The 16,956-nt window shown below is 40.2% G+C and overlaps 2 protein-coding genes across 6 annotated transcripts in view; one reads left to right on the forward strand and one right to left on the reverse strand.

Annotated features, from left to right (window-relative positions):
- Positions 1 to 5,691, forward strand: part of LOC129779069 (histone H4 transcription factor) — a 29,409-nt gene extending 23,718 nt beyond the window's left edge. The window contains exons 5-6 of the mRNA XM_055786325.1: positions 4,518 to 4,635; positions 4,701 to 5,691. Coding sequence (XP_055642300.1) covers positions 4,518 to 4,635; positions 4,701 to 5,363 — 781 coding nt within the window. The 3' untranslated portion in view covers positions 5,364 to 5,691. The remainder of the gene's footprint in view (positions 1 to 4,517; positions 4,636 to 4,700) is intronic.
- A 5,771-nt stretch (positions 5,692 to 11,462) lies between these two features.
- LOC129780125 (60S ribosomal protein L36) overlaps positions 11,463 to 16,956 on the reverse strand; it is a 378,186-nt gene continuing 372,692 nt past the window's right edge. For 4 of the 5 annotated variants that reach the window (XM_055788086.1, XM_055788085.1, XM_055788084.1 and 1 more), the window contains exons 2-3: positions 12,062 to 12,194; positions 11,463 to 11,783 (exon numbers count right to left, since the gene is read on the reverse strand). In XM_055788086.1, the coding sequence (XP_055644061.1) occupies positions 11,565 to 11,783; positions 12,062 to 12,184 (342 nt within the window). In that variant the 5' untranslated portion in view covers positions 12,185 to 12,194 and the 3' untranslated portion in view covers positions 11,463 to 11,564. Of the gene's footprint in view, positions 11,784 to 12,061; positions 12,195 to 12,390; positions 12,474 to 16,956 lie in introns of those variants that run through there. The other variant, XM_055788083.1, reaches the window with a different exon arrangement.

Below are 16,956 nucleotides of genomic sequence, written 5' to 3' on the forward strand. Positions count from 1 at the left end.
GGTATGATGTTGTGTTTCAACAGAAAAGTATTCATCTGACACTGAGAAAAAGATGATTCCTTCTTTGGTGAATAATATTTGATAATTTATGGCACTGTCTCTGACACAAAATTCCTATCTCATTTACTTCCGGGCCAATTTTATCCTGAACATCTTAAACAATATTTTCTTTAGGAGAACTCAGGGTGAGTGGGAATTTCAAATTGCTTGAAAAGCAAAATAAATTTAATCAATTTTTAAATATAGATAGAATTCTAGGTCACGCGGAATCAATCAAGTTATTCTGCTCAATTTTTATTCTTGCAACTTTCTTCCTATTAAAAGAACAAACGTTTTCGTTACTCGGGTTTTGTTTATTACGTTTGAACCAGAAAAGGCAGTGCGATTGAAAATGCGTTGGTAAGTGATAGGCTGATAACGGGTTTGAATGTTCCTGATTTTTCAGTTCAAAATTTCGGAATTTTGGATTTGTAACACTTTTTGCTCCTGTTATCGATAAATCTTTTTTTTACATTTCTCATTTGATTCATTTTGACAACCAATTTAAATCTGTCCGCACGTGAATGTTTTTGATTTTGTTTCATACTAGCTGACCCGGCAAACTTCGTTCCGCTCACAATTTATTTTTTGTTTTCAATACCTTTGAACATTTACGTTTTCTTACTAAGCGCAAGTTCATGAGCGCAATCGCAGAACTGCTCATTGATTGATATTCTAATCGACCCCGTTGAATTTACCTTTTACTAAAAAAATCCTAGTACTTCTACCAAAACTCATCATTATAATATCAGATTATTTTCAGTCACAATTCTCGTTCAAGATTTTTCAACCACTTGCAAATAACATGATTCTCCGTTACATGGAATAAATGTTTGATACAGAAAATATGATAGAATAAAGACAGACACCTCCCCTCTCCTCCCCTTAGAGAGGGGGGGAGGAGTGTCTATTCACCATAGAAACGTTTCGTGCCCCCTAAAATCTTCACATGTCAATTTTGGTTCCATTTGCTTGATTAGTTTTCGAATTATGCAGAAATTTGTTTTTCATTTGTATGATGGACCACTCTAAGAGAGGGGGAGGAGTATCGGAATACCATAGAAACATTTATTGCATCCTAAAACCTCCACATGCCAAGTTTGGTTTCGTTAGCTTGATGAATTCTCGAGTAATGCAGAAATTCATATTTTATTTGTATGACAGATGCCCCCCCTTTTTTTTAGGAGTTTGAATAGGTTTAGAAATTAATTTACTTTCATTTATATTAATATTTTGTTTTATTCTCATTTATTAGGGAATAAATGAAAATAAAACAAAATATTAATATGGGAAAGAAGCTGAAAACTCTCCCCCCTCCCTTTGGAGATTTTTTTTTCTGTATTGTAGTGATTTTCAACACATTTTGGCTGGTTCGTCACTTTTAACTTCCATTTTTGGAAGAATGTCGGGAGTGAGAATTGAACTCGTGACCTTGAGCGTGAGAGGTACGGGTGTTACCACTACGCCAGATCGCCTCCACCCCCCTTCAGAGAGGGAGAAAGAGTGTCTAACCACCATAGAATCATTTGTTGCACCCTAAAACCTCCACATGCCAAATTTGGTTTCGTTTGTTTGATTAATTCTCGAGTAATGTAGATATTTGTGTTTCGTTTGTATGGCAGCACCTCCCCTCCCTCCCCCTTAGAGAGGGGGGTGGAGTGTCCCAACCATCATAGAAACATTTATTGCACCCTAAAACCTTCATATGCCTAATGTGGTTGCATTTGCTTGAATAATTCTCGAGTAACGTAGAAATTTGTGTTTCATTTGTATGGCAACCCCCTCTAAAAGAGAGGGGAGGAATATCTAACCACCGTAAAAATATTTATTGCACCCAAAAACCTTCACATGCCAAATTTGGTTTCGTTTGCTTGATTAATTCTCGAGTAATGTGGGAATTTGTGTTTCATTTGTATGGCAGCGCCCCCTTAGAGAGGGGGATGGAGTGTCTAACCACCATAGAAACATTGATTGTACCCTAAAACCTCCACGTGCCAGATTTCGGTTCCTTTGCTTGATTAATTCTCGAGTAATGGAGAAATTTGTTTTTCATTTGTGTGGCAGCCCCTCCTAAATGAGGTGCGAGGAGTATGTAACCACCATAGAATCATTTATTGCACCCTAAAACCTTCAGATGCATAATTTGCATGCATTTGCTTGATAAATTCTCGGGTAATGTAGAAATTTGTGTTTCATTTGTATGGCAGCCCCCCCTTAGAGAGGAGGGAGGGGTCTCAAACTACCACGAAAACCTTCCCCGGCCCCAAAAACACCTACATACCAATTTTCATGTCGATCGGTTCAGTGGTTTCCGAGTCCATAAGAATCAGACAGACAGATATCCATTTTTATACAGGGTTTTCCAACTTTAAATTCCGAAAGTAAATTGAAATAAAACACACTTAGAATTCGAATTTCGATGAAACTTTTATTTCAAATTAAAGTTTGGTTTATGCCATTATGTGTGAAATACAACATCATTCAAATGTCCACCTAGGACTTCCTCGCACACCTTGATCCGGAACAGGTAATTTTCGATGACTTTACGGCACATATGGGGCGGTATCTCGGTCATAACTTCACGAATGTTGTCTTTCAAATGTTCAAGAGTTTGCGGAGAGTTGGCATAGACACGGTCTTTCGCATAACCCCACAAAAAAAAGTCTAGCGGGTTCAAATCGCATGATCTGGACGGCCAATTGGCATCACCAAAACGCGAAATTATGCGTCCCTCAAATTTCGTTCGCAATATGGCCATGTTCGGTCGTGTTGTGTGGCACGTGGCGCCGTCCTGCTGAAACCACATGTCATCCGTATCCATATCTTCAATTTGTGGCAAAAAAAATCGGTTAACATGCGGCCATAGCGCTCACCATTCACAGTTACCGTCTCGCCGTCCTCATTTTCAAAGAAATACGGCCCGATGACTCCACCAGACCATAATGCGCACCAAACAGTGACTTTTGCCGGATGCAATGGCCTCTCAACAATCACGTGTGTATTTTCTGAGCCCCATATACGGAAATTTTGGGTGTTCACATAGCCACCGAGCTCGAAATGTGCCTCATCGCTGAAGAAAATTTGATGCGAAAATTCAGCATTTTGCTCCTGTTGTTCGTTCACCCAATCGACTATGCCCGTCGCATTCCATGGTCACCACGCTCTAATTTTTGTACCAGTTGGACTTTATATGCAATTTCAAATGCAAAATTCGCCACAATGATGTTTGACAAGCCCAATTGCTGAGCACGCCGTGGAATCGGAACATTCGGGTCATCCTCCACACTGGCAGCAACAGCAGCAATATTTTCGGCCGAACGCACATTACGATGATGCACAGGTTTCACAATATCCGCTACGGATCCAGTTTGTTCGAATTTACGCACTACATTAGCGATTGTGTGCTCTGTAGGCCGTCCATGATGACCAAAATCCGTCCGTAATGCTCGAAAAACATTTGCCAGTTTTTCATCATTTTTACAGTATAATTTAACAAAATTAACACGTTGTGCGATGCTAAAACGATCCATATTGTAAAATGGCAGACATTCAACTAACGATATGAGGCTTTGGTTGACAGCTATGTCGAAAGGTTGTCAGCGCAGGGCTGTATACTTTCGGAAGCCCGAAATGGAAAACCCTGTATATATAATTTTATACAGCTGTATGACACCCGCCATGTTTTTGGTGCCAACATCTAAAGCGTCAAAAGTATTTGTTTTCTTCAAAACAGCGATCCGCGTTGACGGCATTGTGCTTCGTTTACTAGTTTAGGGGAGCGCCAAAGAATAGCTGATTTTCAGTCGGAATGAACGTTTTCAGAATTAAAATTATGAATGAAAATTAGCTTTTCCATATAAAATTAGTATTCTATTTAAATTAAAAACACTTGAATTGCAGGTGGGGAATAGGTCTCATATGAAAATTGTTTGTGAAGATAACATTATATTATATTGAAAAAAATCAGTAACAATGTTGGAATTGTATAGCCATATGGTTGAATGAAAGTCAGAAATACATTTTTCAAGTAATTAAATAACATGATGTGAAAATTTTCATTCAAATTTTAAAATTTTAAACCCGACTTCGTGTCTTCTAATATGATAGAGATCACACTGACGAGTTTGGGACCCAAATTATGGCCCTAATTCGAAGTCGTCACCAGACGTCGACACAATGCCACTGTCGTCGTGAATTACCAATTTACCACAAACTGACATATCGTGATGTCGATGATGAACTTTTTCAGCAGAGGGATAGTGAGATAGGTGGCGACAGTAGGTAGAGTGAGATAGCGAGAATCGTGCCATACACCTGATTTTATAGATTTATTTCACGCGTCCACGTGGACATTTTCTATACACTCTCTCCCCTCCCCGAGGACAAGCGTGGACATTTTGGAAAAGCCATGTTTTCGCTAGATGGAATTTAAAACTCAAATCAAATCATGTTGTCAAATCATCTCATTTTCTCTCCAGAACAGTGACGAAGGCGGATCTCAGCGAACATGTGCTCACACATGACGAACGGCGCATGTTCCAGTGCGAAGAATTTGGATGTGACGCTGCTTACAAATGTCAAAAGTCGTTGAAAAAGGTACGTTATCAATAGTTATTAATACACGCACGCACATGCTTCATTGGTTGCCATTTCTGTTGCAGCACGTAGATTCAGTACACTACGGTACCGGTCCAGGAACATACGAATGTCATCAATGTACAAACCTGTACAAATCGAGCGCCGGGTTAACGAAACATCTTGTCAGGTTTCATCGATACAAACGGCCGGTGGGCTACACCCGATTTACATATCGTCCCGGTCAGGATGGTATCTTCCGAATGGTGCCGTTTTGGGACGGATACGACATGCAGTACGATCATACGACACAACTCAAAACTGAAAAAAAACCACGGAAAATAAAAATCAAGACCAATGTTGAGAAGGCAAAGGAGGCGAAGGAGACGAAGGAATCGGGCACATACACTAGTTTTACCATAGAAGAATTCAAGCCAGTGGCACAGAATACATTTTCGATTGAGCTAAAGCCAGGCAAAGAGATGCCAAAACCCTTGTTGGTCAAAAAAGTTGCGTCCAAACCGAAGGCAGATCTAAAGAAGGAAAATCATGATGAGCCAGTTGCATCGTGCTCTACGGTTAAAAATATAGACGATTTCACCGTTATGAAACGCTATATAAAGGTGGAGAAACCGGTAGAAATTTCGTTCGAGGAAACCGATTCAACTGGAAGTGTGATACGAAGCAAAACTGTACAAACCACCGAACTCACTGCGGATAATCTGTTGAAGACTGTTTTGAAGACATGATGTGTAAATACCCTCGTTTATGATGAAAATGAAACCTTTGTATTTATGTTGCATGTTTTTTCGTTTGGTCGCTATGCTTTATCGGATTTTCTTCTTCTGTAGGAGCATTGAACCACTGCGACCATTACCATTTGATTTATTGTGGTGACGGATTTTCTTATAATCCATTTTTAAATCTGGCTGAAACGACTGTCATATGTAATCCTTTCCCACACATGAGTAATTTCTTTGGAAATTCAAATCGATTGTCAACCACACGAAATATGATATAATAAATAAGTATTGACTCTGGTTTAATGCACTGCCACCGGTGGTGGAAATTGATTTACATTTTGTTTGATACTTGATTCATTATAAACATTACGCACTCATGAGAAGCACAGCTCCAAGATTACTCATCGTTTTTGGTTCATGAGTACGAATGTATATAGGAAGCGTTTAGTTGTAAGCCTGCTTGTTTCTTCAGCGTTCGTATCACAAGTATACTCCCGAGTAAGTACCCACTTTGTTGACATCCGCCTCGTTCACCTTTTTTTCAAGTGAAATTTATTTACAAAAAAATGTGGATCGATTATGCATAAATGGTGAGTCGATAACTATTGTAACTCTTTCAAACTTGCGTAACTTTTTTCACACTTGACAGAAATTAACTAAATTTGGCCAGGTTTCTCTTTAGAATGTTCCAAGAGACGAATGAACTCTCTGAGTTTAAAGTCTCTTTAATTCAATACCGTTACCGTTTAGAATGTTTGTTTACATTCCTAAACATTTGTCAGTAAGTCAGTAAGATTGAGAAGGAAGAAAACCAGGAATGATGATGATGATGTTGGATTAAAGAGGCTTTAAACTTTTCAGTTCATTCGTCTCTAAAACCAGGAAACCATTCACGAAGGATTTTATTCACTCACATGCACAATCCTGGAGTGTAGCATTCCGCATTCCCTTTGGGATAGTTGATGAATTGAATATAAATACGACAGTCTCAATGGATGGATGAGTAACCGATGAATTAGTTTTTATATTGTTGCAAGCAATGAGTGTATTAGTGAATAAACTTTCTCTTGTGTCCAACCGTCATACCAAACAGACGTGTTTTAGTCAATTATCCCGTGTTATGCCCAGACTGTTGCCTAGCAACAGCACTGTTTGGTGACGCAAAAATTTTTTTTCAATGTGAAGGAATTATTCAAGATTATTCTATCGAGTGAATAGTATGTCTTGTGCGAAATATGAATAGTACTGATCGAGAAAATGAACCAGGTGCCGAAACAGATGGCGGAGCAGGAAACGGATCTCAAACAGGCTTCAGAGGAAAAGGCATCGCTGGAGCTCGATTACCGGGCAGTTCCGTGTCGCTGCCAGTAAGGGAAATGTTACGCAGTTCAGTGAACTACAGCTCTTGGTCTTTCGTGACCAAGATGGTCCTCATCAAGGAAAGGAGATGGTGCATAGTAAAGGAACAACATGAGGGCGATCCAGATGTTGCAGACGAAATTTCTGAGTAAGCTTTGGCCACGATATGTCGACCACATGATCTACGGACTAGTACGAAACGGCCATTTGCTTGTTCTCCTTCGTTCCTCTCAGGTACCACAAAATACGGTTTTGCTGTATGCCAGTGTGGCTTACCAGGATCGCTGCAGTAATAGCTGACTTCATTAACAGGGAATCTGATATCCGATCGAGTGCATTGTGCTAGAAATTGACCTTAAACAATTTGAGGACTACTAAATCGTAATGCATAGCATATCAAATAAATTTAAAGAAAATATCTGATTCGACTAACATGCAATTGATAAGAATTCGTAGATCGTGAAAAAATCTAAATGTTAAAATCATCTTATGAGAATGCAATAGTTTCGTTTTTGGTACATTCAACCATAAACGTAGTACTACATTAACCAAATCCAAAGAATATGCATGAAGTTTGCTTAAAAAATGAATAAAATGTTCCATCGTATTCGAAGTGATGGCTTTTGTATATGGTAGTTGAACACGTAAAAATCCAGACACGAAAATCTTGTTGGGGATTAAAAATGCGTTTTTACAAAAACAACATTACACGGTGTAATGTTGCTAAGAGATGCTGAAAAATTACTTGGATATTCCATAAGTTTTGTGTTTCAGTGTGGTTCTAGACACCGAGCAATCAACAGTACATGTTAATGCTGTTAGTTAATGCAATTGACTCAAGTTTGCCTTCTATTACTTAGCGAATCGTTCGCACCCCACCCTCAGCATTCATCCACCCTTGTCAGTGCTACCAAATATTTGTACCAAATCGTTCATTCTTTAATTTCTATTATGTTTATTTTCGCTGGCAATAATGTCGTAGACCTACGTCGACAGTGCGGTCGTATCTTGGATACCGTGGCAGCTTGACAATTCCGACAAGAATAGGCAATCCACCAAATGCTCCTCCAGAAAAGAAAGTCCCAACAAACAATGATTAGCTGTTTTTTTATAGAGATTGCCTAATGTGGCATTCGCCTCTGTTATTAGCTGTTAATAAACTAGTCGGTCGAATAATGGTCGAACTATAGCATTGAGTCCTTAATAACACGATATGCTGAACTAAACGCAGTATAAAAGATCGTACAGGTCAAATTGAAGCTTTGGTTCAACCATTGGTATTTACCTGGTTCATACGCCAGTGAATCGAAAACGGTGAGGGTGCATCTATTTTCGTTTGTTCAACAACTCATGAAAAAGCTGAGCAGACGCAATTCAAGCCTAAAACATAGCTTCAACTATTATTGACCCAACCGACAAGAACCGTTCATAAGCTGTAATAAAACTAGTCAGTTGAATTGCGATTGAGCGATTAATAAGACGATGTGCTGGGCCATACGTTGTATAAAAGATTATTTAGACCAAATTTTAGCTTTTGTTCAACTATTGATATTTACCTGGTAATACGACAGAGAAAAGTTTTGGAACCGTTTCTTCAGCTGCAAAACAGCTTTTGTACAACAAATGACAGACTACTGAAATGAGTATTTGCTGCAAGCGTTTTTTAGCTTATGTTCGACTGCTTAGCATTACATTTTCAAGAGGTCTAACGGAGCAAATGGTTCGATAGTGGATCGGTCATTTTTTATAGTTTTTCAAAAGCTGAATTTTGGGCACTATTATATTAAGCTGTCAAAAAAGTCCTGCGGTATTTCCGCGAGGTGTCGTTGTAAGCGCGTAGTTCTAGTTGTATTCATTGTATCGAGTCATACTATAGTTTGTTGGAAAGGTATTTTTGCGCGCTATAATATAGTCCTTGACAGTGTTTTGTTTGGTTAAGTCGTTCGTGAGTTATAGTGTCGCAAATATGGAGCAAAATAAAGAGAAAATCCGACATATTTTACAGTACTACTATGCATAGTAGCAGCCGTAGCATCGGCCAAGAGCTGGGGATAAGTCATCAAACCGTTATTTACCATTTGGAGAAGCTTGGATTCACAAAGAAGCTCGATGTATGGGTGCCACACACGTTGACGCAAAAAAACATCTTTGACCGTATCGACGCATGTGAATCGCTGCTGAATCGCAACAAAATCGACCCGTTTCTGAAGCGGATGGTGACTGGCGATGAAAAGTGGGTCACTTACGACAACGTGAAGCGCAAACGGTCGTGGTCGAAGCCCGCTGAAGCGGCTCAGACGGTGGCCAAGCCCTCATTAACGGCCAGGAAGGTTCTGCTGTGTGTTTGGTGAGATTGTCAAGGAATAATCTATTATGAGCTGCTTCCCTATGGCCAAACGCTCAATTCGGACCTGTACTGCCAACAACTGGACCGCTTGAAGGTAGCACTCATGGTTAGTTAGCCACAAAAGAGGCCTGTGAAAATTGGCTATCCGAGTTTTTTGCCAATAAGGAAGCGAGCTTCTATAACAGGGGTATTATGAAGTTGGCATCTCGTTGGGAACAAGTCATCGAACAAAACGGCGCATATTTGATTTAAAACAGATGATTGTAACTAATTTTATGAACAAATGAAAATTAAAAAAAAAAATACCGCAGGACTTTTTTGACAGCCTAATATAAATCGAGGCGATATGAATTATAGACATTAGCTCTATTTTGCTATTACAGACACCGAGCAAAGTTATTTCGAAACAAAAATTAACAGGGCAAACGTAATGGACCAGGCGAACGTGGCATACGCTAAAGGTGGACAGGACCTTATTGAAGAATCGTCTCCTATGTTTCGAACTAACTAGACAATCATTAGAATACAAGGCCGCCGTATTCAACGGCAGGTATGCGGCCGACTCGGATCGCATCACCTTGACGGCTTGGGCCGCTCCCGTTCATTATTCTCGATAGATGGGGACTTCGCCCTCATAACATTGACTTCAGAATGAATTTCATTGCAAAAAATTATAATGAAAATTGTGTTTTTTCCCGTGTGGAATTTAAACCGTAGGGGGTTATTCTGAGAGTGAAATCGGTATAACGCTGCACATTTGATTCATATGTGTCGGTGGCTCATAGCGGTACTTAGATTTAGCCATTCTGTAAAAACAGAAGTTTGAAATCAATAACGAAACATTACAGGTATATCTGATTGCGAAAAGCCGAAACATTGCCAGAATATTTGTTTGGGATTCACTTCCAAATCTATGCTGAATCCAGTAATCCAGTCGCTCAGAAAATCTGGGTTGCACTAAGAACACTTGTGTTTCGAACCCGTGGCTTGTACTTCGGTACTATTACACTTGATGTTTGATGACTCTGAAACCGCCAAAAATATCTCCTGTGCTCGTAAAATACAGAAACCATCATCTCCGGAGTATTTTCACCGCATGGATCACTTAAGGAATATGTTAGATAAATAAATTTCATTTATTTTTATGTCAAAGAATCACAATGGATTGGTCATTATCGTAACTGTGACAAGTGTCCTGATTTTCAACTCCGACCAGATTGTGTTCCTACTCGGAAGTACAATGACAAATGAACAGTTGATTGCACCTGGCAATTTTTTATTTAAACCGATTCTCAGAATACCGACACGTGCGCGAAATGACTGTCACGCCGTGGAGGCGATCTGGCGTAGTGGTAACATCCATGCCTCTCACGCTAAAGGTCACGAGTTCAATTCTCACTCCCGGCATTCTTCCGAAAAATGGAAGTAAAAGTGACGAACCAGCCAAATGAGTTGAAAATCACTATAATACAGATAAAAAAAAACTGTCACGCCGTGAAGCGATTCTCGGAATAGACCCCACATTATTTTCGCGTGAGGATATTTCCAGTAGCCTTTTGTAACAATACGTTTTCACTCTTTTTAAAATAAATAGATAGGATAAAATTATTAATTAGGCTCGTTTAGCACTCCAGCTGTAACAGCCGAATTTGTTTGTGTAATTTTTTTTTATTTTTATCGATAATGTTGTTCTGTTGCTCTTATTTCCATCGCGATTTTCTTCCGGTCACGTTTTGAAATAACAATCAATAAGTTTATGAAATAGCAATAAGAAACTGGAAGAGACATGTCAACGGAAACAGGTATTAACCTTTATACGGGTAGTGACAACTATGCTGTCACCAAAGATTTTATTTTTTTTCTCTTCCTTAACATTAAAGTATTACTTCTATCTTTATGTGGTAACTATTTCTGACATCTAGCATTTTCGTGTTAACAACTCCCAATTTAGAGCAGCAAGAGCAAATCTACCGAAAAGTCATTGAAGAAGTTGAAGTTTTCTATACATATGAGCTGTTTAGGGCCTGCTGAGTCTGATCATGAGCTCCATTAGTTTTATTGTAGTTTGCGTTGATTAAATGCCTAGTTCTCACGGCCCGTTAAAGAGTTAAGACAGGGATTAAACCGCCAAAAACCGGTAAGTTGAGATTGTGTTGTATAGTTAGCGGAATCGTATAAAACAAACAGAAAGTACATATGAACTTATGGATGACAAGCCTAATTTCGAACTCCCAGAACATATAAAATTTAAATTAGATTTTTATTGGCTCAACAGTGTCAACAAGGCGCATTCTGCAACATATAAACTTCCTAAATTCAACAAGAAAACGCAGATCCGATCACCCAGCCAGCCCCAATCTAGTTATTCTTTCGGATTGCAAAAATCCAAAATCAAAACATCTTTTGGAACTTATATTTTGTTATATTTAAGTTATTTTTTCTGTATTTGTAATTCTTATACCAACGAAGCAAAACAAAAGAGTCCACCTCTTGCCGTTCTCTTACTTGTGGGCGGCCTTACGCATATGGGCCAGAATATTGGACAGCTCTTCACGCTTCCTCTTGGCACGAATGTGGGTACCGAGACGACGCTTCAGGAATTTCAGCGCACGCTTATCCTTGGAAACCTTCAACAATTCCATGCCTCGCTTCTCGTACGGAGCATGGCCAACGACTTCGCGGACGAGGTCGCGAACAAACTTGGTGTGTTTGGTTTGAATCTGTGGGAGATAAAAGCAATCTTTATGAAAGAGGTCTATGTAAAACGCGACCTACGCTAGCTATGCTACGCGTATTGATCAGAACCAAAATTTAACCATATTGTACGATTTTGCTAGACGAACTACTTAAGCGAACTAACAGAATGTTAGCTGCCTGGCAGAAGACAAGAAAACACGTACGGTCTGTGAATGGATTAAGGAGGTTTCATCATGTTAAAGTGGATGACGAGTAAAGCCGTGATTCGACATCAAATACTTTAGGAAGTGATAATACTTACGCCCTTGGTACGGGATGGGCGGATTCCTTTAACTTTACGGTCACCGCGGTACTGTTGTTGCTTTATCTCAGTTGTTTTGTGACCTTTGTTAAGGCCAACACAGATCTCATATCGCGGAGCCATATTTCTTCCTGTAAAACACAATAGGTATCAGGCTTCAGTTATAGACGTAAACAATGTCAGAGAATAATCACTTCACGAGGCAAATAAGATGCTCCCAGGATTGGAGAATGTTTTATAAGATGAAACATATTTGATTTGGATCGTGTTTATTGATTGGTAAAGATTTACTGAATTTTAAAATATTACTGCCCGGAATCACGTCTTACCTCAATGTAAAGAACTGCCGGAAAGAAATGTCGAGACAAAGTTTTGAACGTACTAGAGACGATGTACAGGAAGTACAAACTGTCAGATGACAAACAAGATGAATACATTAGGCCTCCTCCAAATAACAAGATTCATAGAATAGTTAAGGTAAAAGTACATTATTTGTCTAAAGCCAAATATTGATATTGTTTAAGAGATGAAATGCGATCAACGTATACTGATGGTAAATTATCACTTATTTCCAGCCATATTGGTATTGCTGTCTTTATTATTTATAAACAGCTCTGGTGAAATCATGGAAAAGTGTCGAACAAGCATAAGTGGCTACATAAAGTATGCATTAAACAAAAGCTGGCAATACTACAGATGGTCAAGAAACTATTTCAACCTAGCTCGGTTTTCAAAAAAATAGTGTCCATCTTCGGAATAGAAATTTTGTGAGATGAAGCTTACATATCATTATGGCAGATATGGACTTCTTGCACTTTTTACTTTACAGAAAATATTTCTAGTTTTGTATCATCAAATTTCTCATCGACTGTATGGAAGCCACCAGCTAAACGCACATATGCAATAGTTCAAGACCCTGTATTTCAAGAAGGAAGAGACAATTTTCTAGTGAATTCAATTTTTCATAGCCAGGATCAACGAGTTAAATGAAACGTCACATTTTAGAAAGAAATAAACATATTTTTTCTTAAATTAAAATCGTATACGAGCATTAAATTTTCCATTTAGAGTGAATATTTCATTTTATTATTAGAATAATGATATTTTTGTGAATACACTGAAAATTTCATTGGAGTGTACAAAAATATCTTGCGACGAATTATCTGAGAGTAAGTGTAAGCACACATTAGCCGGCTTTGGAACCACACTATAGTAGCTCCGCTGTATAGAAACCATATAAATTCACATTCAACATGTCAAATTCATTGTCATTTCAAAAAGACAATCACCCTTATTCTCATTTACGGTCGTATCCGTATACTCATTCGTCGGATGCGATACGTCGTCATAGAAAAAGCCATTCTGATTTACGGCCGTATTTCTGTGTACTAGATTCATTTTGGTAAACTATTTTATCGACATCGATGAAAGATGTTTTTTTATTTTTTCACTTCTGTTTTGTTTTCATTTGAGAGGCTTAGAATGCAAGGGGTGTAAGTGACTTGATCAATTCATCAACTTTATCTTCAGTTAATAACTCAACTGCAAAATCGTTCCAATTTGAGTTTGCTATAGAATTCGATAGATGAGGCTCTGATCTGTCTTCCGCATGGTCAAATACAGCTGGGAATGTATTTGCAGCTAAGTTATGACCAAAAGAGAGAGTCGATGTAGAAAAATCGATGAAATCACTTACCCCCTTTCATTCTAAGCCCCTCATTTGAGATTCCTACATTGTATACAGTTTTTGTAGGGAAAAAACGGAAATTCCCGTTTTTCTGAGTGATCCGCAGACATTTTACTGTGCGAATGTCGATTATGGCCAAATTATTCAGGTTACTCCATAACAGCACGATTGGTCCAATGTGACAACAAATCGATGATATGTGAATGGAATCCGCCGTATGATAAGTGCATTAGTGTAGTCGCGTGAAATTCATGTCAGCTTGCGTGTGTAACTGCATGCGACATTTATTATATTGAAATTGAAGCAGGCAAGTCGGAGCGCAAGAGGTATGAAACGGCCAATTGCACATGTTCACAATAATAACATTCTTTTCCCTCAGCACTGTCACATTCACCCCAAGACGAGTCTATGGTACTAGGTGAGGCCGTTTCGTCACTAAGTTGGTTAGGGGAGCGGTATATGAAGACAGTACGAAAGAAAGCAGAAGGGGAATTATTTCCTTGAAGCGTGAAAGAGACAGACTGATCAGGAGCGAGCTTCGGCACTAGCGTATTGTGTTTTGTTTACAAACAAAACACAGTAGACTTTCAAGATGGCTGAAGAGTGGTTTTAGCAAGCTGGCCCACCTTAGGATATACTTCTACGCGCCTTGATTCACCCTTGAACGAAAGCTCCAGCCGTTCGGAACCATTCGGCAGCGGTTTTCTCGAATGTCAACCTGAAGGAAGTAAATCATATATGCTTACTTAATGCCGGAGCGTATCAGGACAGTTTGGCTCTTGCAACCGAATATTCAGTTATTCTTGGTACAATTAATGAAATTCAAAAGCTGCACATTCGAACGGTACAAATGGGACCAGGAAGCTTCTCAATAGTTTGGTGTTATAACGGTGCGAATGGATCTTCAGGACTCGAGTGATCTGACTCCTTCGAGACAGAGCGCGTCAACTCAGACGAAAAATGTAACTTACTCGAGCAACATGGCACTACTTAAGCCAGGAGCCAGCAGTGCCGAGTTTGGTCAAGAAGTTGAAATTGCACACCAACTCATGCAAATTCCAAGTATACTATGTCACTGATTTCGGAGAAGTTGGGTAACGACTCGAATGCATCGTCGGCACAGCACTGGTGAATCAAACGGAACCGGAACCCAAAGTAGGAAGGATCACATCTCATCTATCACTACGCGGATGGAGCCCTCACTCAAGTTTGCGAGAAGGAAACCAAGAGCGCGTGCTATTCTCTCATTGAGTTCAACGGTCGTGTATTGGCTAGCATCAATTCAACCGTACGATTGTATGAGTGGACTGATGATAAGGATTTGCGACTTGAATGTAACCATTTCAATAACGTTTTGGTATTATATTGTAAAACCAAGGGTAAACAAGATTGATGCAATCACTTGGATTCCTCAGATTAACAGTTTTTTTAACAGGCGACTTCATTTTGGTGGGTGATTGATCGCATCACGCTAGGTAATTTTGAGGAGATCACTCGCGACTATTAATAAAATTGGATGACAGCAGTAGAAATATTAGATGACAATGCCTTCCTCGGGCGGATAACAGAACAATCTATTTGTTCGCCTAAAATATGGGTAAATAGGGTTTCCGTAGCTCTGTTTATCATACGAACAATTTTTGTCTTAAGGGCCGCAACAACGGACGACGAACGACAGCAAATGCCAGAGGTTGCTCAATTCCATCTCGGTAATATGATGAATATATTCCGACACGGTTCGCTCGTGATGCAAAATATTAGTGAGCGTACGACACCGACAACGGGCATGTTGTGATCGCAGTAGACATTGCCTAAACTGTAACCAACGAAATGTACTTCTGTTATATATAACGTAGCAACGTAGTTTGTTGATTTGAATAAAATTTTCATTAGTCTTCTAACACCCAACCTGAACGGTCTAGTTTTACATTTTTATCCGCAAAAGGTTATGGGCCCAGGACAGGTCATAGCCGGAAGAAAGAAGATTTTTTTAAAGTAATTAGTCAACCTAAGATGAGCCACGGAGGAGACGGCAATGGAAACGGTGCTGGAGTTCCTGCTGCTGGAGTACAAGCTGCTGGGAGCGGACGAATCAGCGGAGTTTCGTTACCGTTTATCGAGAGGCTCAAGGGACGAGAAAATTACACCACGTGGGCGTTCGCTATGAAGATGACGCTCATCCGCGAGGGATCATGGAACGCTGTGTCGCCGCCGGAAGGACAGCAAGTCGACGCGGAAACGAGTTTACGAGCGATGGCCACGATCTGTTTGAGTCTGGAGACGACCAACTACAGTCTGGTCCAGGACGCGAAGGACGCCAAGGATGCTTGGGAGAAGCTGCGGAATGCTTTCCAGGACAATGGTCTGACACGGAAAATCGGGTTGCTGAGAAAGCTAACGTCGATTCGGTTGGACGAATGCGGCAGCGTGGAGTCGTACGTCGATGAATTGATGTCCACGGTACACAAACTTGCGGGAATCGGATTCAAGGTCGACGACTCATGGCTGGCTGCGTTGTTGCTGATGGGGCTTCCGGACCATTACGAACCCATGATTATGGGGCTCGAGGCATCCGGCACTGCGTTGACGTCGGACTCGGTGAAAGCAAAAATTTTGCAAGATGTGAAGCTGCAGAACGGACCCAAAATCGCCGGTGGGGACGGAGCGTTGTATTCAAGTTCAAGACGGCGTGGAAGCAAAAATGGTGCGGCCAAGAAGGACGACACGTGCCACAATTGTAAGAAGCGTGGGCATTTTGAAGCGAAGTGTCCACAGAAGCAAAATACATCGAAAATGTCTGGCAAAGCTTTGTGCAGCGTTTTTGCGATGGGCGATGTAAGCCAGAAGGAGTGGTACTTTGATTCCGGGGCCACGTGTCACATGTCTCGGAATGAAACTGGATTTGTGAAGCAACAGCCAATGGCGCATCCAGTGGGAACGGCGAAAAACGGTAGCATGATGTCTGTCGCGAAGGGTCTGGTCAAGCTGGAGCTCAATGAAGGAAGTGCTGCAGATTCCGGAATTGGCCACGAATCTCCTTTCGATTAGCAAGATTTGCCAGAAGGGAATGACGGTGGTCTTCGATGCCGAAAGGTGTGAAGTTCGCGAGAGCAATGGCAACGTGATCGCATCTGGTACACAGGTAGGCGGCTTGTATATGCTGAACCAGAAGCACGAGGAAGCCTTGCTGGCACCGAGTAACGGAATT

This window comes from Toxorhynchites rutilus, chromosome 3, assembly GCF_029784135.1.
Source record: "Toxorhynchites rutilus septentrionalis strain SRP chromosome 3, ASM2978413v1, whole genome shotgun sequence".
NCBI classification, from domain to species: domain Eukaryota; kingdom Metazoa; phylum Arthropoda; class Insecta; order Diptera; family Culicidae; genus Toxorhynchites; species Toxorhynchites rutilus.